We start from the raw sequence: 27,976 nt of genomic DNA on the forward strand, positions 1-27,976 counted from the left end.
CTACACTTCTAATAATGTACCGACACAACATTTACAATGTGGACAGTCATGACGTAGAGCTTGATATCGTAAATTCTCCAATGTTAAATGTGAAATATGATGCTTCTGAACACCATCATTTGTACTGAGATCAGAAACTAGTTTATTGTCATTTAGATTTTCCATTTCACTGCCTATGTCTTCATCGTTTAAATCGGATACACCAGCTTCGAATTCCTTCTCATCAGTGGATAGTTCAATTTCTTCAATGAGAAAGCGAAATTCATTGAGGAATCTGTCTCCTAGATAATCTGAAATGATAAAGTAGCGTTACTAAGTTCTTTGAAATCCATATTATTAGCAATTTAAACATTTTAACTTTTATCCTACCAGTGAAATCATTTACTGAAACATTAAATCTTATCAATGTTAGCTATAACGCTATTTCAACTATTAATTTAACCTTAATGTGTTGATTCACTACAGCAGCTTGTGTCAACGCATAATTCGTACCAAGTTTTACTAAATTATTAGTCACTTTTAACTTCATGTGTAATTTGCACTGAATAGAAAGGGCATAGATTCATTTGCTTTTAATTTCAAAGTGGTTTTCTTCACAGATCGGCATACATTCGATTACTGTTGAAATATATGAAGCCTTATGTAGACTTCAGTTATATTAACGACCCTATTAGGAACAGTGAGTCTAATGCCTCCAGATATCGTAGCGAGTGGTTACACTTCATAATCTTTACAATCAACAAAAATAGCTCTGCAATCCTCTTCACTATTTTTACAGATGTCAGTTGCCGTTAAAAATCATCTTCGAATGAAAACTATTCCAGATAGATATACCAATGTTGAGTTGGACAATATCACGCAATATACAACGATAAATAGAGTATAAACTCCTAGATATTCATTGGATGATAACAGTAAAATGTTTTCTTTAGGACAGAACGGTCTCGACTCTAGTCACGAACACGTTTGAAGTATACATACTATCGAGTTCTTAAATCGATTCTCAAAATCATATTGAATTTCATAGGCAGTGGTGTAAAGAAATACATATTATGAAAGCGACTTCCCAGAATTCCGGGAACCGGAGTCATGGATTCAAACATTACTTTATAGGCAGAAAACAAATGCTAAATACAACTAGAATAGTCAATCCAATAAAAGCTTACTTAAATCATTCGGTATTGTGTCTGCCTGCTGTTTCACAAGTTCTGTTTGACCATTTGCATAACCATTCTCAATGTATACTGGATTTATTTGTGAAAAAAGTTTTTCCAAACGATCACGTAAACGTTTTCTGTCCTCCACTAAACGTTGAAGTAATAGTTCACGAATTTTTGCACGTTTGGCGGCTGCAGCACGTCGATGCGTAAAAAGTATTACATATTCTTCAACTGTTGCAGCTTCCATTTCTAGTTGAGCATTTATACTTTCTAATGTACAGCGTTCTTCTGTAACAGAACTAAGTGTTTCCATACATTTTAGAAATTTAGCTTCCAACTGTGTATGAGCAACCTTTAAAATAATTTTAAAAAATTCACTATTCAATTAAGTTATTTTCCTCTCTCTCAACTAATTAAAACTTTAACTATTATTTATCAAATTAGAAACTGTAAGCACTACACTATAAGGGTTCAATGATGTTCATCATTTTATGAAAGATAAACAATCCATTAGTTCTTCATTGCCACAGTGTATCTGATATGTCGTGCATTATGGTAATATTTCTCAACTCTGAAATCAATAGAATGGACCACTATATTTCTATACTCTTCCTACCGGAACAATTAACTAGAGTAAAAATAATCAGTTTGATAATGGAAGCTTGATTGATGACGACCATAGTTTAGATGAATGAACATTTTAGCTCCACTCACTCCACGAACTAAGCAATTACAAATAGTCAAGAAGTCCGTATATCTGAGTAACTGTGTAAGTGCTAGTAGTGATGTGAGTGATGGAATCAATTCACGTGTAGTAAAAGCCAGAGAGGTATATGCAAATCTGGACCACCTTTGGTCCCTTCGTGATGTAAATCTGCCTGTAAACGATCGCATTCACAACGCGTCGATGAGAACAGTTTAACCTCATGTGTGGGAAACCTAGCCTCTCCAAGTTGAGGATGATGGACAACTCTCTGTGTTTGAATGTGGTCTCAACGAATTCCACAACGTGCATTATTTGCCGATGCTGAGATAGTTTGGAAAAAGAGGAGAGGTGGTCAATGCATTACATGGTGTTGTGATGTAAAATAAAGCTGTAGAGGACTGGCATCTCTCAGACCTTCACAAACTCCCTAATCGGGGTTGTAATAATAATTAATTAATAATCGATCACACTATCAATGATTAGGATTTATGAACACAGTATTTGTTACTAGAAAGAAATCGTAAGAAAAACATATTGGAAGTCTATGAGCAGAGTACGCATTGAATAATTTAACATAAGGGAAATTCATCCTAATCAATAATCAATTATACAATGGTCTTGGATCAATAATTTCCCGAAACTATAATTCACACACGAACCAATGAAATTACAGATAGTGAGTTTAAGATTTTGGAGCGAACTTTATTTATTCATATGGTTAATTAGCATTTTGATATTAAATTAAAGCGGATGTCAGTATTCTAATTACCCACACTAATTCAGAACCATCTTTTGACCCTAGCAAGTAGGCGACTTTCCAGGGTCATTTGAAGGTCGTACGTAAATTACAGTCACACTAATAATAAATTTCTTTACTAACATGATAATCAATATTCACTAATCCAACGTTGCCAACTTCTACAGAACAGAAAAAAATCGAACATCTGATACTAGGATTTCGTAAAAATATTAACAAAAGTGTGCTTAATTAAGCTGATTATTGATTGACTATTAGGTAATTCAGATGAAATATTATTGCAAATTTAAAAGTGAACTTCAACCACAAACTATTTTTAGTTACCTGGAGATTTTGCAACTCTTCAACATATGATGTTGATTCGTTTTGTTCCATACACATTGAACATTGTACAGCATTGTCTATTACATTTGAAGAATATTTACCCACTAGTTTTCGAATGGATTCTTCCAAGAGATTAACACAAGAAACTGGATCGTTTAATTTGTCAGGTTCATTGATTTTTCCATTTTCATGTTCAAACCACTGACACATTACAGAAACACGCCTGAACAAATTTCTTAACAGTACAATCTCATCTGTTAGCTGACTTAGATTAGTCTACAATGAAATTTAAAAATGTAACAGTGGCAGTTTAATAACAATTAGACGATGTTACCAAGACATTGACATACTCTACAGTTTGTATCATGATCCAATCTTTTTTATAATGGAACCTATTTAGTAAGAGTAGTTCCATGTACTCGAAGCTATAAATTTCACACTACATACAATGGCTAATAAGCAAAATGTCCCGGCTAACGAAATTAAATGTAGTGAGTTTCAAACAATACAATACATTCAAGAAAGCTAGTCAATTATACCACTGACCAACCACTGTTGTACTATTATAGCTCTATACAGCAGAATAGAAATATTTTGAGTTTTGTCACGATGTATACAACTATAATATGATCGAGACCGAGAGTTTTACAACTAGTAGGTGAGATACTCCATCAATAATGCTAAACACAGACTGAATCACATTGCATCCAATACACGATTCATGAGCAAAAAATAACAAACCACAGAATACAGACTAAGCAATACTTTATTCAATGAGAGGTACAAACAGTCTATATTCGGTGAATTCAGAGTAGAAATCAATAAGGAGGAGAAAATCACAAATTAAATAGTTAATCAGACGAGTCTGTCGGTTCATGCTCAGTGAATGGCTAACTACATCTTAACTTCCCTAGCCATCCATCAAAATCAGACAGGTATGAAACAGTGTACATCATGTTCCAACCTCAAGAACACACGCTCTCCCCACTCTGAGAAAATATCAAAAACATAATTTCGTCCAATTTGAAAACATATTGATTAGTTCGTGGACAAATAAGACAAAACCACTTACATTTTGTCCTTTTATCATGTTGTCTATTTGTTGTTGTGGTGGTGGTGGTTGGGAAGATGATTGAGTTACAGTACAATCAATCACTGTCGAATGCTGATCGTGTACAACAGGACTATTGTCAGTTTGTGTTGCATTATCAATTGACAATATAGTACAACTAATAATATTTTCGGATTGATTTTGATTTTCCATTTGTAAAATATTTAAATGTTCAATTTGTTTAGATAAGGCATAATTCATTTCATTGGAAGACTTAATTTTTGATTGATAATTATTACACTTAAAAATCAATAAAAATAGATACCAGAACATTATTATCATAAAAGAAATAGTCGCAAAAAATACATTCCAGTAGTTCAAAGATTGTTCAATCAATCAACAATATAAGGAGGACTAAAAGAAGCACTTGTTTTTGTCATTCAAATAAATAAACATTATTACAAGGAGACACCAAATAGATATGCACCAAACCAATCATTCGATTCATGTAGGGACCGTGATACTGCACGCGTGCCCAAATCAAATCAAGTGGTTTCCTTACGAGGCAACACTCGGAGCCTTCAATGTAAAGTTCTAATCCACAAGGCAGTGGAGCAACATAAGGAGATGCAGTTTCATAAGTGGCCAGTGACCAACAATAGGTTCATACGCCATTTGTCTTCTCACCATCCTAGAGTACATCTGCACCATTGATTTGGAATCACGGTTTTACAACTCTCCTAGGTGGATTCTCCGTCTTCACCAACCTGGTTAAACCACCGGACATTTGCTTTCCGTCCTCTCCATTTCGTAAACAACAGTAACTCTATGAGAGGGTAGTGAGTAGGACTTCCCTGACAGTGGTTGTATACACATGACCATGTGAGAGCATTGGGAGAGAGAGAGAGCTGACCCTACCCACTCTTGGTCGTACCAGGGAATCGGGAGGCGGAATAAACGAAAAGGTAAACCTAAAATAGAGTTAAAAATATCTGTAGATATACTTAAATACTAGAACCTCAGTTAGTCATCAACATACAACTGGTCTGTGGCACAGATATCCCAATAGTACATTAGTACAACTAGGTCGACAACGCAATAGATTTCCATATGCTATCAAATGAAATGAGGATCATCAAACTTACAAGAATTTCAGACATAAGATTTACGTTTACCTTTATTATCTACCGGAGTGTGAAAATGTTAAGTCTTTCTTTCATTTAAGATATGTTGATTGACTCAGCCATTTCATCAGATAAAGATGTATTCAACACTTTAAAACATTGGACTTTTGTAAACAATACTAACCAGCAGATGATTAAAACGGCATATCCGTAATTCCATGAGTTGATTATATTTACAAAATCATAAAAACAAACTGAATTTTCAAGTGATTAAAGACTATAATGGGTTGCGGAAAATCCAAGCACTGACTCATATTATCACAAGTAGGGGGACTAGTGTAATAGTTCATTCAGGTGAGCAATAAGTACACACTTCAACATTGACCAGAAGATATCTTCGTCGAAAAATAACTTGCAAACGTCCCAGTGAGATCGATAATCTTCACACTTGAAGTCAATATTGAAAAGCAGGTTATTATACACTATAAAATATGTTCAAAAGACATACCATGTGTGTGTATGCAGTTTGTAAATCAGATAATTGTTGTTTTAAATTCTTATTTTGTTCCACAGCTCGACTTAAGGCACTTCGTTCCGAAGCGGCTGTAGCTAAAACAACATCACGATCAGCTAACGAATTTTGCAATTGTTCAACAGTTTCCTCAAATGTAAATAATTGAACAGTTAATCGACGTACCTATAATCAAAAAGATCGTTATTAAAAGAATATGAAAACGCTAATATACAAGTACAAATAGAACACTAAAATCAAAGCATGAAATTAAGGCTATATTACCAAAGTGATTTTCCAGATACAAGTTACTTTAAAAAATAAAGATTCAGAATAGATAAATTAAAAATTAACGCATCATATCTGAACACTATATTTCACATGGCTAGGAAAAAGACAGATATAAGTCCTGGGGTTCAATGTATGGAGAAGTCGTGAGTACATATTACCGAGTAGTCTTGCGCTAGAATGAAACATCAATACAACTTTTTCTTGATTTTCATTAGTAGCCCAATTGAAATCCATCTGTGACGACTATTTGAAGGTGATAAAACGTCTTGCCAAAGTAGTCCCGAAGAAACTCAACCACTCGCTAAGGACAAAACAAGGATAAAAATCGGTGTGAGGAACTAACACTAACATTTAGAGTTAGACGTTAGGGTTTTTTCAAAAAGTAGCATCAGCAATAGTACCAAAATACTAAATTGCCATAGAAGTGAGTGAATTTCACGCCAAAATCAAAGACTTGATTTCTTAGGTCTGATTGGTTTCTCGATAGATTAAAGTTCTGCAATCAACAACCAATACATAGTATAAAATAAAACTGCTACTTTCAAATTATTACCAGATAACCTGTTTAACATATACATTAAAATGTCCCAATTTATTACGGTATTATTCGTAGTGGAAATCTAAGAGTCAGAGATTTTATTCGCCCCTACAAACAAAGGCATATTGAAATATATAGTCATTCGATTTCTCAGTTCAGAATTTTGTCACATACTTCTATGGAGTGCGCTGATTATGCATGCCGACAAATGCACTGGTACGACCAAGAGTAGAGAGTCAGCTCTCCCTCTCCCTCTAAATGCTCTCACATGGCCACGTGTATACAACCACTATCAAAGAAGTCCTACTCACTACCTTCTCATGGAGCTACTGTTGTTTACGAAATGGAGAGGACGAAAAGCAAATGTCCAGTGCTTTAGCCAAGTTGATGAACACGGAGGATCCACCTAGGAGAGTAGTTCATTATAGATGTTCACTACATACTTATAACTAATCGAAATCACAAACAAACTTATGGTATGTGTAAAAAATCGTGAACACAATATAATCGAAATTAAAAAATTGTTGTCAAACAAGAGAAATACAACTAGGAAAACATACTTCAACATTTGCATTTTCTAACTCTTCTGTACGACTTTTTAACTGAGTTTCCAACATTTCTATTTGCTCCAACAATTGTTGGTCAACAACTGTAGAGTTCACATCTTGTTCTTCAACAGATGATGATGTTAACGGTTTACTTTGAACAGTCAATGGAGTAGGAATTATTTGAATTGAATTCAAACGACATGCTAATTTAATAAAATGAAGACGATCACTGATTAGACTAGTGGTTGATAATGTTACTTCTAGTAAACAAGATATAAGAAAGGAAATTTTGAAAATTACATCCCCTTGGAAATGTATTTCGTGTTTTGCGCATTTGTTTTGCGTATTTATGATAGATCTCATGTTCACTTGATCTGTCTGATAATTTGAGTTATGTTAGAGTTATGACGCCAGTTATTACTTCCTGCTGCCTGCACCGTGGAAGGATACTATGTTCCGGGTGCCAACAAAGAGAACTGCAACAAGTAGTCTCAATGACTTAGGGGCGTGAATGCAGTTACCACAGCACAACAGCTTGATGCTAGAAACAACCAGGCTTTTGTGCTTAGCTCTGTACTTTAAAGGCCTTACCAACGGCCACGGCAAAACATGGAGAAAGGTGATGTAATGGTTTTGCTGATGACGTTTTCACACTCTCTCCTCACATTGTAAAAAAAGAATCATCGCAGTAAATGACAGTTACCTAGTGAGAACACCTTATTTCAACCACACTTCTCTACAGTAAGCAATATCACTTACACCTCACACCACCACAAACTATAGACCAATGAAAAATAACAATTAAAAATGATTCACAATAATAACGAAACATTCAATACAACTAACTTAAATCACTGATTTCATTATCTTTCTCACGTAATTGTCGACTAACTGATTCCAATGACAATTCCATTTCTTGTTTTAATTTATTCGTTTCAGATAATTGACAACGTAAATCATTTGCCTCTTGTTCAACCTGAACACATGGAGAAAAACAAACAGGTTGCCTAATCTAATCAATTCACTTCACAGCTTACATTATTATTATAGAGTAGCAAATTTACCCAGACGTGAAATAGCATGAATAAACCCGATCTTTCCTAACTTCAATCATATCAACATAGTAGTAGTATATGCCCGGTGTGGTATTTATATGTCAAAACTACCGTGAACATTTTAAGCTAACTGTCAACTTCCAATCATCAAGTGCTTTATTTATTCCGTTATTACTTTTGATACGATGGCTTTCTCGAACTGACAAATTCATAGTGCAACAATTACGTTTACTTCCACAACATTATTATTCACACATAACTGTTTCTTTCAACAATTATATTTTTCCACATTATATGTCACGGCTGCGTTAGTCAACATTACTCCATAAGATTCACCAACATGAATCCCGTAATATTTCGCTACAAATCAACGTTCTGTGTTTTATTCAATAAAACCCTTCAAACGGCAAGATTAACTTTGAATTGAGACTTGGACAATTTTATTAGTCCACAACATATCTAGAATTCATGTATCCAGTCCCTACAGTACAAACACTCACTAGTTTACAAACCTCAATTACCAGACTGCAGTGTACCTCAAATAACAAATGACACTGAACAGAATCACGTTTTGTGCCTAATACATCATCAAACCAATAAATCGCAAACACACTGAATTAAACATCTTAGCCCCGACTATTACTTCGTATTATAAAACATAGCATACAATCAAATCTTGGAAAAGTAAATGCAAACGTAATCGATATGTTAACAAATAATATGGTGGTACAAAATATGAGAAATAACAACAAAATAAGCAAAGTTCAAAACTGACAAATATCATAAATCGCAGCAGTGAGATGTTATTTAAGTGGTACAAAATATGAGAAATACCAACAGAGAAAAAAACAATTAAACAAACCTGTGCAACGTAGTTATGATACTGAGAATCTAACTGTTTCTTCTCTGTATCCATCGAAGATAATGACAATTCAAGCACTTTCAATCGATTCTGTAGATCAGCACGTTCTGACAACCACTCTTCTTTTTCCTCAGAATACTTTTTATCTTCCGAACACACTAAACTATCTGTTGTATTCAATAATTGATTAGCATAAATCTTAATAGACAAAAACCAGAAAACAAATATCAAAATGTTATTTGGTACATACAGCTTGGCATCAATGTGTATCGATCCAATCTACCACACTTAAAAGTAGCCCAGTAATAGAGGAAATTAATTGATAAGATGAAAGAGAGAGAAAGGAAAATGATATCAGATGAGACGTAAAGCTGAACATGAAAAATATAGCTGAAAAATAGCAAATGAGTTAACACCTAACTCAAGATTCACAAGAATGAACCCAAGTGCGCTACTTGGATCATTTTTGGAATGTAACACTCAACGTCTCGAACTATAAACTTACAGCAACAACGTGGGCTTCAAACCGTAAATTCGTAACTGTCAATGCAGCTCAAACCAGCGGTTAATGAATTGCATCGTTTAGTGCTACACATTGTCGGTTAACAATGGGTCAGACTTGTTTGTATTCTCGAAATAAAAAACAAAAAACACTGTATCCAAAGTGTCAGGATATATACAGTTAGCAGCGACGACTAGCTTACAAATACGACAACACAGTCACAAAAACCTCAGTAAAAACGTATCTAACTGCAGTATTGCAAAATGATGTCGTTTTGAATAGTCGAATGCGCAAATATACTTTTTAAACATACAATGTATCCGAAGACTATTGGTTCCCACTACCTAATTTAGTAAAAGTCCTCCTACATATGATTTACTTATTTATTTAAACACATAAATATTAGTACAAACGGGCACCATTAACTTGGAATCACGGTTTTACAACTCTCCTGGGTGGATCCTGCGTGTTCACCAACCCGGTTAAAGCACCGGACATTCGCTGTTCGTCCTCTCAATTTCGTCAAACAACACCACCTCCAACACTTTTGTGTTAGCATTTTGTATATGTGTCATGTTACTAAGTGGAAATTTACGTTTACTGTTTAGTTGTTTTAACTTTTTATATCCATTTATTTTTAAGGTTTGGATTATTAATCCGATATTGACCATTGAACTATGCTGTACCATTGTGTACATCATAATTAACCAACCATCATTCTACTAATCATTTCATTAACTTCAAATCACACGGATTAGTCACGTGCTAGATAATTTGGACTCAAACAGATTCCACAAAACTGAGAAACAATCATTTGAATGACCTAGAATATATTTGACGAAATTACTAACTAACTGACAAGAAAAGTAGCAAGATAAGGACTCTAAGACAAAAATATTTCTGGTCACTTTTATACAGTTCATTAATATTCATGTCCTTCCATTTACCAACTGGTTAACAGTCTAATGATATTGTAGGACAAATCAATGGGTAGAAGGAATGAATGTTTGTTGAAAGAAATTACAAAGTGTTTATACAATACATATACATAGCCTTTCATAATCAATTTGCATCTTGCGGTGTGTTCTGCAATCCGAACTTTCTTCTCGTCTAGTCTTCAAGTGTTCTGCCTACGCTGTGCTTTACATATGCTGAAAATTTAATCACCGCTTGTTGACTAACACAGCTTCGAGGCCACCTTCCAACACATACTGCTTACAGTTATTCTTGTGAGTACCGTCCACAATAATATCATCTAAACTGGTGAGAAGCCAGTTCAAAGTGATCTGCTTCACACTGAACTAAAACGTGTTTATCACACAAAACCCAAAACACTCTAATTTCGAAAATTAACTCAGTCAATTAAAATAATAATTTATAAATAACATACTTGTGAGAATTCAAGTTGCTGTTTTAATTCCTTTAAGCTTATTCCAGTTTGAGCTAACTCACAGGATTTGGCTGTTAATCGTGAGTTCGTTTCAGCCAATTCACACTCAAGATTTCGGCGCGCAATTTCTTCGTGTTTTATTTTCTTCTGAAGGCATGTAATCTAAGTGGGAATAAGTAGAGAAGAGGAAACGATGGGAAGAATTACTGTAAATAATACGTTTCCTAAAGTTCTCTATTAAATAACCGAAAATTCCTAATAGCATGTAACTGTAAGTATATAATACAACTCATTTGAGGTATTTGGGACGTATGTTTTTGCTAATCATCGCCTATGATGATGAGCGATTATGGCTGTTGGTACGCGCAATATGGAATAAAGCTAGTAGTGTCCAAACCAAGACGAGATATCAATCCTTGAAATTATCTCCGTTTTTTGCAAGCCATACTTGTAGATAAAGACTACTTGGTTGGAATCCATGCAATTATTGTATCCAGTGAGTGGAGATGTTGTGTGATATGGTGCTAGCACCAGAAACAATGACACAGATCCGCAGTCCCAGTATTCATTCATACCTAACTACATTCTGCTTTTACGAACCATCTCTTCAATACTTGGTTTTCTTTGCATGAATTTTACTACACTTTTTAAGTTTCTTTTGATATTCGTTTCGTCGTCCTAATATGGCAAAATGGTAAAAACACAACACGTTAGCGAACGACCTGGAGATGTTACCTCGTTTTAACCAACCATGGAACAGCAAATATAACTGAAGGAATAATCATAATAGTAATGCAAATAATAATATATTGTCTTTATGTGACTAGTTATCTTTTCAGGTTTGCTATTAGTCTTAATCTGTTGGAGTTCAGAGTTGAGGTCACGGTTAAAAGTTAGGAACTATGGCAAGTTAATGCATAACACTAAACTCAATCTTAACATATATGTTCAATAGATGTCACTGAAGATTGGAACATGGGTTAGAACTTCGAAGTCGCTTTTTCGATTCTAATTAGCTCGAAAACTCACTTCAAATTCACCAAATAAATGAAAGTATTAAACTAAACACTATCGGCTTTGTTATTACATATAAACTGTGTTGCAACACTTAGAGAAAAAGAGGATGAAAAATTCTTCTGAAATTCTATTCACAGATTACCTCTGGTTGTATAAGCAGGAAATGAGAACGCAGTGAGTAGTTAGTGTGCCCATTTAAAAAATATAAGATAATTAGATCGTTAAACATCTGCTTGGGTATAAGCCATACTTAGAGTGTAAGGAAGATCGATACTCCTAGATTATCAGAATTAAAACGGAGAAGAGCTCAAAACTGGAACTCAGTGGAAGAAAAACATACATATCACCCACTAAAGCCACTCCTCCTCTCAGACTAACGATCACTGAGAGGCTATTTTGTCCCAGAACGGAGCCTATCAAGAGTATACATCCGCGACCCCACATGGAATCTAATTCAAGACCTTTAGTCCAAAACGTGAGCGCTTAACCTCTAGACCACTGAGCAACAGATACACTAATCCAAAGCACTGAAGAGAAATAGTAATAAACAAACACTCACCTGATTCTGTAGATCATTGTTACCAGTTTGTAAGCTATTCACAGTTGCATTACTCTCTGATAAATTACGTTCCAAATCTAAAATCTGTTGACGTGATGCTTTTAACTTAGAGTTGACTTCTTCGATCTCCTAAAACAAAAAATACTGGTAACAATTTTCGTAGTAAATAGATATTTTGTGTTATTCGGCAACAAAAAACCTCATTTTAAATCACTATGCCTGCTAACTTTGTAGGTTATAATCTCCACAGGTTGATTTCACCTGGGGTAACACTGAAAACCAACAACCACGAAACCATCAGTGGCCTGCAATCTGACTCCATATGATCGAATACTATTGATGTCAATGAAATATGTATGCTATTTACTTCGTATATACTCTATCCCTGTATCCCGTATATAACAATGTAGATATGAGAAGCCAAATACCAAAGTATTCGAGAAACATATACATTTCAGACATTCAATATTGTAGACGAATAATAAGAGAGGAGGAAAAATGCACGTGAACTGGAGTGGCTGAAATAGCTGACTTTGTGAGTAATGGGTGACAGTCTTTATAAGCATGAAAGAGGTACAAGTGAGTATACACAGATACATACGCACTAACACACACAGGTATAAAGCACCCTTAAGGCTAAACGTTAGTGATTGGCAGGGGCGAACATATGGACGACAGGAAAAACCGAAAAATTATAAGTTTACCAATTCAAACGTGAAAACAAATCGCATGGGTGTGTGATAAGAGATTTGCTACAAACTCCTTCAATTAAACGATAGTAGTCAGATCGCTGGTAACTGACACGAAGATGTTCCTGAACGTCCAATCAGAAGTCATCAACTGTGTGGTTCACAAATATCTGGACGGAAAACCCTGTCACCTCTAGCAATGGATAATCATTGCCCTGAACTTAAAATTGCAGTTGAAATCTTACCAAGACATCTCGAACTTGTAGTCTTAATGGTTAAGTATTCATCCCAACTCCTGAAGATGTTTATGTGCATTCTTGGTAATGGTTGTCGGTGCGCACTTTCGAACAGTTCGATCCTAGGATAAACGTTATTTAGTGCTACTTGCTTTTAAATGGTAATCCCAACTGAAATCCATCTATGTGACGAATATAGTCCATAAATAGATCTCCAAAACATCTACACATTCAATCTTATTCTCATTAGAATTTTTTTCTACATTAACTTACTCGTAATCGTTGTCCAGCTAAATTATCCAAGTGTGTCACTTGTGACTGAAGTTCAGTTTTTTCAGCAACTAAAATTCCAATAGTTTTAGCGTGTGCTTTAATCTACAAACGGGAAAATAAAACATCAACTTTTTGAAAACAGGAAGTTTAAGATCAAACGGAAAAGGCTCTATTTTACTACATGACAACACAATTTTAAACAGATGAATAATTCTACTTTTCCGTCATTCATATATGTGAACTTGACATATGTGTATGATAGTTATATGGGTCTAGATACTTACTTGTATGTATTATACCAATAAATGTAGGATCTGGTTTAAATTTGATTGAATAGACATAATTGTCGTATCCACTACCTTTTTCTCATTATCTGTTTGCATTAGTGGAAATTAGGTCGACATGTATGTACGAAGTTAGATGGGTATACATTTAGACTATCCATGAATGAACACCCACTAAACCGGTCAAATTTATACAAAAACATCAAGAATTAGCTACTCTGGGAATAAGGTAACTGCCCACAAAAAGAATTCAACGATGTTACTCTATATATTAGAATTCGGAAATGTCAGTCATTGGATTCCAAATAAGCGGTGTAAAAGTCAAGTACTTATTGAGAGACAGAAAGATCTTAAGTTTGACCCCAGGTGGTTTAGTGAGTGTCCATTCATGGGCAGTCTAAACTAAGCCAAATATTTGTTTAGTGAATTTCGGTTCTCCATAATCTTCCAGATATCACTAATCAGTGACGAAAATTAACCTTAATAATAAATCTAACTCTGTGACTAAGTAAAGCTGGAACTTGTTGCACAGTGGTTAGAAGTCAGATGCTTTAAATGTTAAAAGGCCACTGCATACAACACCGATCTCAGTCCATATCACTCAATACTGAGTCAACTAAGCACGCATAGTCTTTACAACTTATTTCAATCTACAGATCTTAGTAACCGACTCAAAAAACCTCATGCTACTCACTAAATCGATTTACTAAGCTAACTACATAGAACACATCGATTTAATTGATCTTTAGTAAGGTCAAATTTCTCAATCCGATTGATTGTTATCAGTTAGAGACACCTTTACGTCGTGTGTATGCATGTGCTTTCAATTCGTATTTACACTTTCGTGTACTTTATGTAAGACATGCAATATTAATCAACAAGAATGTTGAAATTGAAACAAACTAGAATCAATATAAAATGAGAAAAACCATTTTTGTTACTAAAAATAACCAGAACAACCATCACACTTAATCTTTCTTTAAAAAAAGGACTAATCTGTGACATACAATGATGATGGATGAAATAACAAAACACTTTATACTATTTTTCTCATTTTCTTTTGTTTCACACAAAAGCTAACAACTGGAATAGGTGTATGTTTACATTTTTATGATAAATATAAGTTAGACAAAGTGTCGATTAGTGCAACCCAGATGGTAGTTCAAAAACACTGGTTTCAACCATTAAATTTTGGGTTCGAACCCCAATTCACTTCAGTTTGAGGGACTGAGTACTAACAATAGCCTTGTTACTTGGTAAATGAATTGATAGAATTATTAATGGTATAACCAAAGAAATTACGACTTGTACTTGGAATTCATACAATCCTACCACTAGAATACTAGGACACAAGACAAATATAAGATCGGTAAGAACAATAGAACTGAACACTACTTATTGAATAATAGAATCACTAAATAAAGAACCATACTTGGTCACGTGAACTCAAATACTAGTCAACTATTGAAAACTAGATTACAGCAGGTAAGAACAATAGTTTATTGATACCAATTACAAACAATCAACGTTGACTAAAATCAGACTAGACACGGAGAGAATAAAAAAGAATCTATTATGTTCACTATAACCAGATAAAGCCATCTTCCTTAACTGGTGTTGGATTTTAAAGAAAAGATGGAGAAATGAAGCTATATATCTATCCCAAATACAATGATGATGGATTGATAACCCTATAGGCCCCCAAATGCCCTGGCACGGCCGAGAGTGGGGAGAGTCCGCTCTACCTCTCCAAATGCTCTCACATGACCACGCTTACATAGCCTCTGCCAAGGAAGTCCTACTCATTGCCTTCTCGTGGCTGGGGTGTTGTTCACGAAATTGAGAGGACGAAAAGCGAATGTCTGGCGCTTTAACCGGGTTAGTGGACACGGAAAGTCCACCTAGGGGAGTTAATAATAATAATAATTATTAAAAAAACCCTGATCCCAAACCAATGGTGCACATGGGCTCCAGTATCCTGAGGGAACAATTGGCGTATGAATCAATCGTTGGTTACCGGCTACCATGGGACTGCATCTCCTTACGATGCTCCACTGCCTAGTGGATCATACCTTTAGGTCAAAGGCTCCGGGTGTGGTCCCCTAAGAAAACCACCTGCTTCAGTTTGGGCACCTGGGCAGTATCTTAGCCCTCACACAAATCGAATGAGATTTGTGCGGCGCATATGTATCTGGTCCTTCCTTGTATTATTTATTTATTTATACACATAAATCTTGGTACCTATTTCCCTGTTTACTCACGACCTTCATTTGGTATATGTCTTAACATTATTTTACAGATGTCAATTTTAGTAACTTTAACAACCCGAATCAAAGCCTTTCTGTTCCATGATATATGTTGATTTGCTTATTGAAAAATAGAAACCTAGGAATGAATTGTTACAGGAGATCTGGTATTACATATTAAGAATAAAACTAGGACGATCTTCAGATCAAGGGATCGATACTTCCTCCAAAGCTGGGATTAAAGCCGGACTGTCAAACGAATTTTCTTTCAAGTACATACAAACCACTAAGCTACTAAATAAGTGAGAAATTGGCAACATTTATTTTCCCAAAAGTCATATTTTTCACCTATTAGTTCCTTGTATTATAACTCAGATAAACAATATTTGAAACCATGTAACAACTTGACAACTGACACCCTGACAATTTAAGTTACACAAGTCTGACTGTTGTATGAGTTTGAATCACTGGCGAATAGTCGGTTTTCTCCATATTGCAGATACATTTCGCGGACAGATGTCAACTATTATAAAAACCTAGGTATACGAATTTCTGATGATCGCCTTCAACTACCCACAGTTAGTTAAACAAAATATAATGTCACGTAGAATCACTTAGACTAGTGGCCACATTGGAACTAAATTAATACTCGTTTAGCTATAGTTCAACATGATCTATGATTCCTGAAACATTGCGCAACTTATAATAATTATGTGTATTTTTGCGATACATTTATTTAATCGGTTAATAAGCTGGTGATTACTCATAAGAACACTACCCAACATCGAAGCAGCTCTCACGGACCTCCCAATCGATGTTGGCCCAACAACAATTGAAGACATCAGCATGGCCATCAGACAAATCAAGAGCGGCAAAGCGGCGGGACCAGACAACATTCCGGCAGAGGCACTGAAAGCAGATGTAGCAGCAACTGCAAAGATACTCCACATTCTCTTCAGTAACATTTAGGATGAAGAACAAGTACCAACAGACTGGAAAGAAGGACTTCTAATCAAAATACCAAGTGTGATAACTACAGGGGCATCACTCTACTCTCAATACCAGGAAGTCTTCAGCAGATTATTTTGAAACGAAATGAAGGAATCCGTAGACGCCCAACTCCGAGACCGACAGGCTGAATTCCGTAAGGATCGATCGTGTACAGACCAAATCGCAACTCTATGGATCATTGTGGAACAATCAATTGAATGGAATTTATCACTCTACATCAACTTCATTGACTAATGAGAAAGCAATTTATAGCATGGACAAAACAACATTATGGAGGCTTCTTCGACACTACGTCTTGCATGAGAAGATAGTCAATATCATACGGAATTCATATGATGGATTAAACTGTAAAATAGTATATGGAAGACAGCTCACTGAGTCGTTCGAAGTAAAGACAGGTGTCAGGCAAGGTTGCTTACTCTCACCCTTTCTCTTTCTCCTGGTGATCGACTGGATCATGAAGACGTCAACATCTGGAGGGAAGCACGGGATACAATGGACAGCTAGGATGCAGCTGAACGATTTAGATTTCTCAGATGATCTGGCTCTTCTATCACACACGCAACAACAAATGCAGAAGAAGACGACCAGTGTATCAGTAGCCTCAGCAGCAGTAGGTCTCAATATGAACAAACGGAAAAGCAAGACTCTCCGATACAATACAGCATACACTAATCAAATCAAACTTGACGGAGAAGCTTTGGAGGATGTGAAAAACGTTGCATATCTGGGCAGCATCATCGATGAACACGTTAGATTTGATGCAGATGTGAGGGCGCGGATCAGCAAAGCAAGAGCAGCATATTTACAACTGAAGAACATCTGGAACTCAAAACAATTGTCAACCAACACCAAGATCAGAATTTTCAACACAAATGTCAAGACAGTTCTACTGTATGGGGCGGAAACCTGGAGAAATACGAAAGCCATCATCCAGAAGATACAAGTGTTTATTAACAGTTGTGTGCCAGACACTATCAGCAACATTCTACTGTGGGATAGAACAAACCAGATTTCAGTGGAGGAAGAAATCAGGAAGAAGCGCTGGAAGTGGATAGGACACACACTGTGGAAAGCACCCAACTGCATCACAAGGCGATCCCTAACATGTTATCCTGAAGACCAAAGAGGAAGAGGAAGACGAAAGAACACGTTACGTGTAGAAATGGAGACAGGCATGAGAAGAATGAACAAAAACTGAATAGAACTAGAAAGGAAGGTCCAGGATAGAGTGGGTTGGAGAATGCTGGTCGGCAGCCTATGCTCCACTGAGAGTAACAGGCGTAAGTAAGTAAGCAAGTACTCATAAGAACCAAATCGACAAAATTATGTTACGATGCAAGATTCAATAACAGACAATATGTCACCCTTCATATATAATTGGAAGAAAATGTTTCCAACTTACCATTCATTTGAGTAGGGGTTCTAACCACACACTGCTTATTTCGGTTTCAGCAACGGGATAGTATTATCGAACTCTTACCAGAAGGGAGGTCTCGTGATTCTTCTTTAAGAAGTGGAGTCTTGACCCAGTAGTGTGATACTGATCCGTTGCTTAAATTAAAAGAAGTAAAATGGAGATTCGAACTTGTCACCCGTTGGCTAAAAGCTGACTAACTAGCTTAGCCATTAAGTAACTGCTAGATTGTAAAAACTAATCATTCTGATACAAATCCATATGTCTTATAAATTCAAAAATGTTAATGAAAAGAGTAACTGAACAGTAACACTAACTTGTTCTTTGGTTTTCTCTAAGTCTCGTTGAGATATATTTTGTAAATTTGTACGTTCATCGCTTAAATCAGTCAATCGACGTTCATATTGATCTTTCATTAGGTCCAGTTTAACTTTTAGATGTTCATATGCTCGATTGCGTTTTTCTAACATTGAAGCTAATTCAACATTTCTTTCCTACGTAAAATAAAAGACTCAATGTAATTTGGTTCTTTTCAATTACATTCCACAAAATTGTATCAAATAATCAAACATTACCCACATAAATAGATAAATATAGGTATCAGAGTTCTGCATTATAGTTGTGAAGTTCTATGAAAATGAGTTGGAAATTATGCAGACGATCAGTTGACTTTCCAATAAATTAAGCGAACGGATAAACAAAGAGGAATCGAGTTCCTGGTTCAGTAGACTGTACTACACTAAATATGGCTTAAAATATTCAAATAAGACTGTGATGAATCGGTGCCGAACTCTTGAGTCCTTCATTTCTCCATAGAACAATGGTTTAGTGATTAAGGTATTGGAATTTCAATCAGTAAGTAACAGACTCGAACTACAACCCTATCGGTTTTCACCACTAGCCCTCATAACTAAAGCGTATCTTGAAGCCCATCAAATAAATCTGTACTAGGTAAGGGATTTTAATATTACTACACTTCAACAAATTTAAGTGCATTGTATCGGTTAGTACCAGCAAATAAATGTGGCCTACTAGCACATCTCCCCTAAACAGACAGTCGATTTACGTAATGAATAATAACAACATACTAAGTTATGCAAATGTTTTATATAAGTCACAATATTGTGGGCAATAAACTTGTTAAACTAACTTTAATGAAGCTCAAAACTATAGCTTTCTTTCACTTGATACTTCATTTTAGAAACCAAGCAAAAAACAACGTTCATAGGATGATATGAAACACCGTAACAAATACAAGAAACTCAAATTAAGAATAATTATTTTGACCACCAGAACCTTTATTGCAGACTAATTCATTAATGTGTGTTAATTCCAGGCTAAACAACACATATCTGAGATGGTAATTATCTGTGGAATATATAGAATCACTTTTCCTCCTTCGAGAATTCTCCACACAAATGATGAAATGACTCACTGAACAACTGTTAAAATATCCCTCGCCATTTTCTTTTCAATATCTCCTATCAACAATAGATACAACTATGCAACCTAAACAGACGACTGACTCAAATTGTAGACAGAAAACACAACTAATTACTTTACTATGTATATTACAAAATTAACAGTAACTTACTTCAAGTTCTCGTACTAAATGATTTTGACCTATAGACATCTGAGATGATTCACTAGATAATAAAGAATTCGGTGAACAATGTGAATAATCTTTCGTCAATTGATCATGTGATTCACAAGTTTGATGACAGTATTGTCGACAGGATTCAGAATGATGATATGATTCTAGCAAACTTGATGATGAAGACGGTGACATCCTAGTGTTTTTTAATTCATGGTTTGAAGTAAATTCATTCATTATTGGGCTAGTAGCACCTGAGGTATGCATTGAACTAGTTAAACGGTCTGATTCTTCTAATATACCATCTAATTGACGAGTTAATTGTAAAAGTTTCTCAGTAGCAGCTGTGGGCCTTTCATTAAGACGAATGTAGACAAAACAAAAACCATTAAGTTTCACAATTTATGCACATTTCAAAAGAGATGTAGAGATTATTTTATATGAGAGTTAAGGGAATTATTTTTTACTAGATATGCATGCATAAAAGTTCATGTTTTCAAAGAAAAACAAGCATTTTATACAAAGTTGGATGGCGACTAACACTAAAATCTAGGAGGCACATTCGATCATATTCGCGACTCGTCAGTTGGATGCACCTGCATATAAGTTGCCCCGGACTGGTATAAAACACTCTGGCTTTCACTATAAATCAACTGATCTCACCAGTCACGCCACCATTAGCATTAACACAACTACTCAAATACAAAACCGCTTCCAAATCCTCACTATTAAAAGTGACTGCAGGCACAGGCTCCTGACAGTTCTTCAAAATTAATTTACACTTGGAAGGTGAAAAGCACATGGTATACCTACCAACATGGATCGCCAACTGATTAAGTGTGGGTTGCTTGTTTCGAGTATCATTGTAAAATAAAACAAAATCACCTGCATACTCAAAGCCAAAAAGATTTTCTCCAAGTAAAGAATTGACACCACCATCACCTGATTCAGTCAAAGCTGTCTCCACGATGTCATCGATGGCAAAATTGAAGAGAAATGGAAAGATTAGGCAACCCCAACTGACCTCACTCTTTGAACAGAACAATGGAGGTGTTTGTTTCTAAGCCCCTCAAGATGTCAACAAACTTCTCAGGTACACCCTTCTTCAACAGACAATCCCAGAGAACAATCTTGTCCAACAAATTGAAGGGAGACCTGATATCAAAATACACAACAACTGGTGGCCGGCAATAACTATGACAATGTCCTGGTAATTGCAGGCTGAAGAGTGAGGGTAAGTTATCTAGGCCTGGTGATTTGTGCTGCTTCATATATACACTTTACATACGCCAAAACAGACTGATCTAGTCTTTCATATCAACAACTGGAAGCTTCAAACACTTGAAAATTGATAGAAACAAACACCATTCAAGAAAACTTCTTGTATCCAACTCGGATCTATACTCGGGTTCTTAATGTTATTGCACAATAATGGATGATCAGATATGCTTTAAACATTATAGTTTGTATAACCTTAAATACAAAATATTGAGCTTCATCAAAGTATGTACAAGGAAAATGGATCACATCAAATACCAACATACATTATCTAGTACGATATTAGCTTTTATTGATTCAGTTAAATTCTAATGAATACTTAACATTAAATTTTAAGCTGACCATTATTTATTCAGGTAGGTATTTTATGTGTTTTATTAAGATTTCCCAATTCAATACAATACCCAATTACATTTAATCTGAAAGATTAGTGATTTGTGTGGCGCATATATATTTGGTGCCTCCTTGTAAAAATATTTGTGTTTAAGTAAATTTTATCTAAGACTGTCGTAACGCCCGTATCAATAACTATAGTTTCTTGATCTTAATATGTGATTAGGAGTCATTTTGATAAATTATAAGCTACCAAATAACAACAACCATCAATTATTGGGAAATTAAAAATAGTGTGCAATTGTTTCATCATGTTCTGTCTTTCGTTTAGGCAGTAAACAACAGTTAAAGGATTCCCTTATTCTAAAATAACACAACAGTCGATTGAACCTAACAAACAAAAAACCCATGTATGCTATGTGTCAAACACGTAAAGAAACTGAGTTATTAACGTTGTTACGTATGGAGATCATTACACAAACAAACGATCCCATTATATCTAAAACGTCACTACACTGAGTCAGGATGACTTTCGTGATTAAGCTTTATTCAACAACTATTTAATGAGGTGCAATTTCTTTATATCTATAAGATCTGTTGAATAAATAGGCGAATACGTAGCTGGAAACTCAAAAATGATTCCCCGCCAGTTGCTGGTGCATAATACCACTGCCCTAGATAAGTATTCCTAGTCCTTACACTTAGCATTCTAAAATTACTCTTCTCCTCTACAATCCAAACCCGTTGGACAGGGATGGGATTGACGCGATATGGAAGTGAAAAATGCAGAACAATGGTTGAGGAGGACGATTTTTGAGGATTTCACGACTGTTTCAATTGACTGAAATGGAGAAAGGATAAGTCTAATACAAACAGATGTGAATTATTTGTGATTGATAATTTTGATGTACCTCAAATTTCTTTATTTAAAACGTCTACATAACCGTAATTCACGCATTTATTAGGCAAATCAGGTATATTTGGCTTTGTGTTACATTCTTTCCGTAAGTGGTGACAATGACACTACCTGGGTGCTCAAAGCTAAGCAGATTGGCCAGCGTTCGAACTGCAGACAAGTGATTGAAAATCAATTGTTGTAGTCGCTAAGTCTGTTTGTCTAAAGCAAGAAAAACAAAAATGTTGACCAACCTGACGCAACTAGCCTGGAAATGTGGCACAGTAACTTAGAGGCTCCATACAATCACAGTGTGGTTCAAAGCCAGGCAAATTAATCTGAACCTGCTAAATGGAATATTAAACCAACTGTACCAGGAAATGTAAAACCAGAGAGGAAAAACGAAAAACACATGCAACTTACATATTGTTTACCACTTCCTCCTCTTCCTCAACACCAGATTGTGGATAAGATGACTGTCCAAGTGTATTGTTTGCTTGATTAGAATTATTTACATTATTTACAGACGCCGAAGAAACATGATAACAGGATGTTGGAAAAACAGTGAGATCGTTAGGATCCAGTTTGCTCTGCTGATTGCCAAATTCCATATTAGCAGGCGTATTATTATTATTATTACTATCATTATTACTATTAGCATTATACATACAATAACTGAGGTACTCAGTATTGTCAGTCATTGAAACGCTTTGATTTATAATTCCACTAGGTACTTCAAATGCAGATGACAATGAGGTAGGAGACGAAGCAATAAACTTATGTTTATCAGTGAGATTCGAATGAATTTTCAAGTCATGTAAAACAACACCTTCACCATTTTCACTATAAGGAACGAAATGGTTATTATTATTATTATTATTATTATTATTACTAGGCAGAGACTGAAGTGGTGGAGGATGATAAGAATAGGGAGTAGAATTATTAAAATAGTCAGCAAGTGATAAAACTGCATTATCATTATTCGGTGGTACTGTCACACTCGATGGAGGTTGTGGTTGATAGATTGAAGCATTCGCATAATTTTCACTGACGTTTACATGTGATAGATTAAATCCGTGTTCATACTGTTCTTTCTGCTCAAGTTGAATCGACTGACAATTATCAACGGGTAATCTATAAAAATCAAATCCATACACACAGTCAAAGAGTTAATCGGTAATTATTCGAATTAAACAAAATATTATCAATCCGCAATGAGTATATGTGGTAGTAAGAATAGGTTGTGTGATTTATGCATGTCACACATACCAGTACATATAGGGAGAGATTCATACAATACTAATCATACTTTCCCTACCTTTGTATGGAGATACTTTTTCCACTTATTCATTTTCATATAAGGTCTTACTACTTAACATTGGATAACTTTTTGAAAACTCAATCAGTTTGTTTTACATACATATACCACAGATTGATGCCAGACACTGAGTTAAAAGGGTGAATTATGTATTCTAGATAGTATAGTTTTTGGACTGGATACAAATGTTCAATCAGAACCGACGTACATGGTAATATGACCAATTTCGGAAAGTTATGCACTTAAACATAGCAGTACTGAAATATACTTACATGCAGTGACTATCTTCGCGTTGTGATAAAAAGTTGGTCTGAAAAAGAAAAACCAAAAGAATCAAAGGTCGTATTTAGGATAAATAACAACTTACTAACAAGATATTTAAAACATAAAGTATAATTAGTGACCTTAGATGTACAAAATATTGCTCCCAGAGTATTACGTGTGGCCTGCAACTTTTAGTGAACTTAGTGACGTTATACAAAAGCTAAAAGTTACTACAAAATTCACATAGTAATCATTTCTAGGCTTTATAGTTTTCTCCAATACATCACCGCTATATGACAACAAACTAAATGAAAACGAGACACAGGGTCAGGTATAAAATAGCATCAGTTAGTTGAAAACTATACCCAAAGTCGGTATTGTTAATCAAGTCGCTTTAGCTATCTGTCAAAAAAGCTTTAAACTTGAGACCAAAGGTTTGGAGCCTTGTCCAATTTCGACAAAGTTTACCCATTGTAAAACCAATTTTAATCATTAGTCTACGGATGATAACAAGTGTAGCTACACATTTGTAAATGGGGACTAAACATGAAAAGATCAACTGCACAAGTGAATGGATGGGTATACATTTATACAGGATGATGAAATACATTGAGACCGAAGATATGATTTATCAATAAGCCTTAAAATACATGCAACTCAAATCCAAAACTTCAGTAAATGATCTTTAGCAACAAATCATGGTCTGAATAAAAAAAATTCCCCCATTACTTACTTGATAGTCCCCAGTCCCTGAAACGTTGAAACCATGAGTTTGGTTGACGTATGATTCATCTAACTGTCTTTTAGCCTTAGAAGCTTGGAATTCTCTTAGCTATTAAAAGGATTTATAGGAAAAACTGTGACGTAGGGCAAAAAATCACTTCATAATATCAGTTCATGTGCAATTCAATTACCGAGTAAAAGTGAAATTGTAATTGTTCGAGGTTCAGAATTAAAAATTATGACTCGGAAAGATGTATCATGCATGAGTGAGTAGTAGAATTTTTTCTTGGAACACAAATATTAGTATAAAGCGGCACCGAATACATATGCACCACACAAATCATTCGATTTGTGTGAGGACTGTGATACTGCACGGTGCCCAAATCAAATCAGGTGGTTTTCTTGTGGAGCCACACTCGGAACCTTCAACCTAAAGTTCTAATTCACAAGGCAGTAGAGCAACATAAGGACATGCAGTCTCATGGGTAGCCAGTCACCAACAATATGTTCGTATGCCATTTAGTCCTTCAGGATACTGGATCCCATGTGTACCATTGGTTTGTAATCATGGTTTTACAACTCTCCTAGGCTGATCCTCCGTGTTCACCAAACCGGTTAAAGCACCGGATATTCACTTTCCGTCCTCTCAATTTCGTAAACAACAGTAACTTCGCGAGAAGGTAGTGAGTAGGACTTCTCTGACAGTGGTTGTATACACGTGACCCACTATCAGGAGTACCAGGGCATTCGGGGGCTTGATAATAGTTCTCTAGAAACCTAAACACAATATATCAATCCCATGAAACCCTCATTGGCATATTTACGTTGTGTAAGTCTTATATCTGATACGAAATAAATCAAAAATACCCATTACGTCCAATCAACAGAATCTACACTTTCTGCCTACGTTAAGATTGAAGCTTAAAATGAAATGTCATATATTGGAGTGAGAAACATCTGAGTGTCGAAACCACTTTTGTTTTACGGAAGTAAACAAAAAACAACACATGGCTTTATTAGTACTATAAACAGAAAGCGCTATTCAGAGGGACTTCAGTTTCCTCTATGTACAACATGGGACCATCAAAAATATCGAATTACAAAGCTAGTTTAATTCCGTTTAAATGATAGTAGGGCTTGGTGACACAACTGCAATTTATTCCGACCTTTTGAACAGATGTGTCAGAAGATGAAAGTTAAAGACTTAGTTTTGGGTACCAGCTTGTAAAATTACCACATAGGTTAAGTGCATTGCATGACAGCAGGTCATATCGTGGAACGTCCTTCGTAATTGGGAAATATGTATAAGTTGTTAGTATTTCACCATGGACCGACGTATTTCACGTAAGGCAAAATGACTGAGCACATAACGGTTTTGAAGGCGAATTACTATATTGAGGTAATAAACCGGTGGACATGACCGTAAACACCTAACGCTGAGATAGTGACAAAGAAAATAAACCATTTTCATTAAAAATCGGTACCTTCTATGCATTATCTAATCCTAACCGCCACCTAAATAGAAATTTTATGTTGACTAACACCGCAGACCACGAAAAAACTACAGGACAAGTCATTTTAGCGGATTTATAATGACACTTCACTTTTTGACAAAACAGTACGCAGATATTCCTTCGATGACTTGGTAATACACTAACGACCTCTGCCCGAACAATAAACGCGAATACCCACTATCGAAAATCCCTGCACTCCGACATACCACAGGATAAGTGCGACTTAAATAGGAATATATGATCTGACATCTCAGACCGAAAATGTTCTCCAATTAAATTTTTGAGTAGAAAAACAGAAATTTCGGAACCAACAAAATAAACGTTTTCTCCAATAGTATAGCCGTATTTTAGTAAACACACCTTCTTCCGCGCAGCGGCTATTTTGTCTTCTCTACTCAATTCCGGCATCTTAATCCCGCCAGAGACGTGTCAAATGAGCCTGACCGCCTTCTTTGACCTTGGTTACTAGGCTATTTGCCAATATTTGTGCAAGATGTTTTATAGCTTATAAACATCATCAAATTAGCCACATTCAATCTGAGACTGCACAACAAATTACGAATTTATAAATTTTACAAGAAAATCTAACAAAATGAAAATGACAATTAGGTATTTTTCTCATAACCATTAACGGAGAGAGATGAGAACATTCTCTTAGTCTTTAATCTGCATATACGAAGATTAGGAATCGATGTATAAGAAAGGAAATCAGCATTATCCAAAATCAAAAAAATTTTCATAGCGATCTTTAGTTATCAAGATAATTTCAAACTTTTCAAGCTGTCGAAAGTAAGTGACTCCAAAGGAGAGTGCCTTTTCTTTTTGACTCAAGTATACTGAAATTCACAAGCATGAAACGAGTTGATTCAAGTATTTATTTAGTTGTATTTACTAAACTATTACATCTTGATGATCAACCTGAACAAATAGGGAAGAGTAATTGTAGAATTTGTGTCATTTTTTTTCTCTTTACAGTTCTCCTAACACAATCTCTACAAAGGATCAGCTCTTGCGATCAACGAATCCCACTACATTAATGACTTGCGAGTCATCCACCTTTCCGAAGGTTTATGAACATTTATACTTCAAACTGTCATCTAATTGTACAGCGATTACTGTTGTCTAAGTAAGATCGAAAAATATACCAGGTTCATATTGCTTACCGTGCATTCACTGCGTAACAAATTTGCCAAAACTTGTAATAAACTGTTTAAGATTGATATCACAAAAACACATTACGAAGGTATTGTCGAAACAGTATTGATAACTGTTTTCATCTTGTCCGGGTCAAATAGAAGTACGAATGAACATGTCACGCTAGTCTTTTAAATGTAAGTAATTTAAGATCATTGATCGCTCAGATGCATTTCCAACTTAATTTACCCAACAAATACTTACTTTTACTTTTTGTGAAGAGAAACATATATATGTTGAATTTCGCTTTACTACACTCCAACCCACCAGGTAATGATGAATAAAAGCCGATTAGAACACTACTTTTCACAC

General features: G+C 35.4%; 1 protein-coding gene across 1 annotated transcript; it reads right to left on the reverse strand.

The window, feature by feature from the left end:
- Positions 1 to 26,878, reverse strand: Smp_129580 (hypothetical protein; the record flags this gene model as incomplete). The annotated part of the gene is made up of 17 exons (XM_018793055.1): positions 1 to 290; positions 1,167 to 1,512; positions 2,948 to 3,223; positions 4,020 to 4,298; positions 5,631 to 5,819; positions 7,023 to 7,213; positions 7,857 to 7,986; positions 8,733 to 9,125; positions 10,820 to 10,981; positions 12,396 to 12,524; positions 13,594 to 13,695; positions 18,869 to 19,045; positions 20,146 to 20,497; positions 23,075 to 23,785; positions 24,242 to 24,279; positions 24,967 to 25,065; positions 26,831 to 26,878. 17 exons carry the CDS (start codon positions 26,876 to 26,878, stop codon positions 1 to 3), a joined length of 3,912 nt encoding a protein of 1,303 aa, XP_018647605.1.
- Positions 26,879 to 27,976: the final 1,098 nt, after the last annotated feature.

Source organism: Schistosoma mansoni, chromosome 1 (assembly GCF_000237925.1).
Source record: "Schistosoma mansoni strain Puerto Rico chromosome 1, complete genome".
In the NCBI taxonomy this organism is placed as follows: domain Eukaryota; kingdom Metazoa; phylum Platyhelminthes; class Trematoda; order Strigeidida; family Schistosomatidae; genus Schistosoma; species Schistosoma mansoni.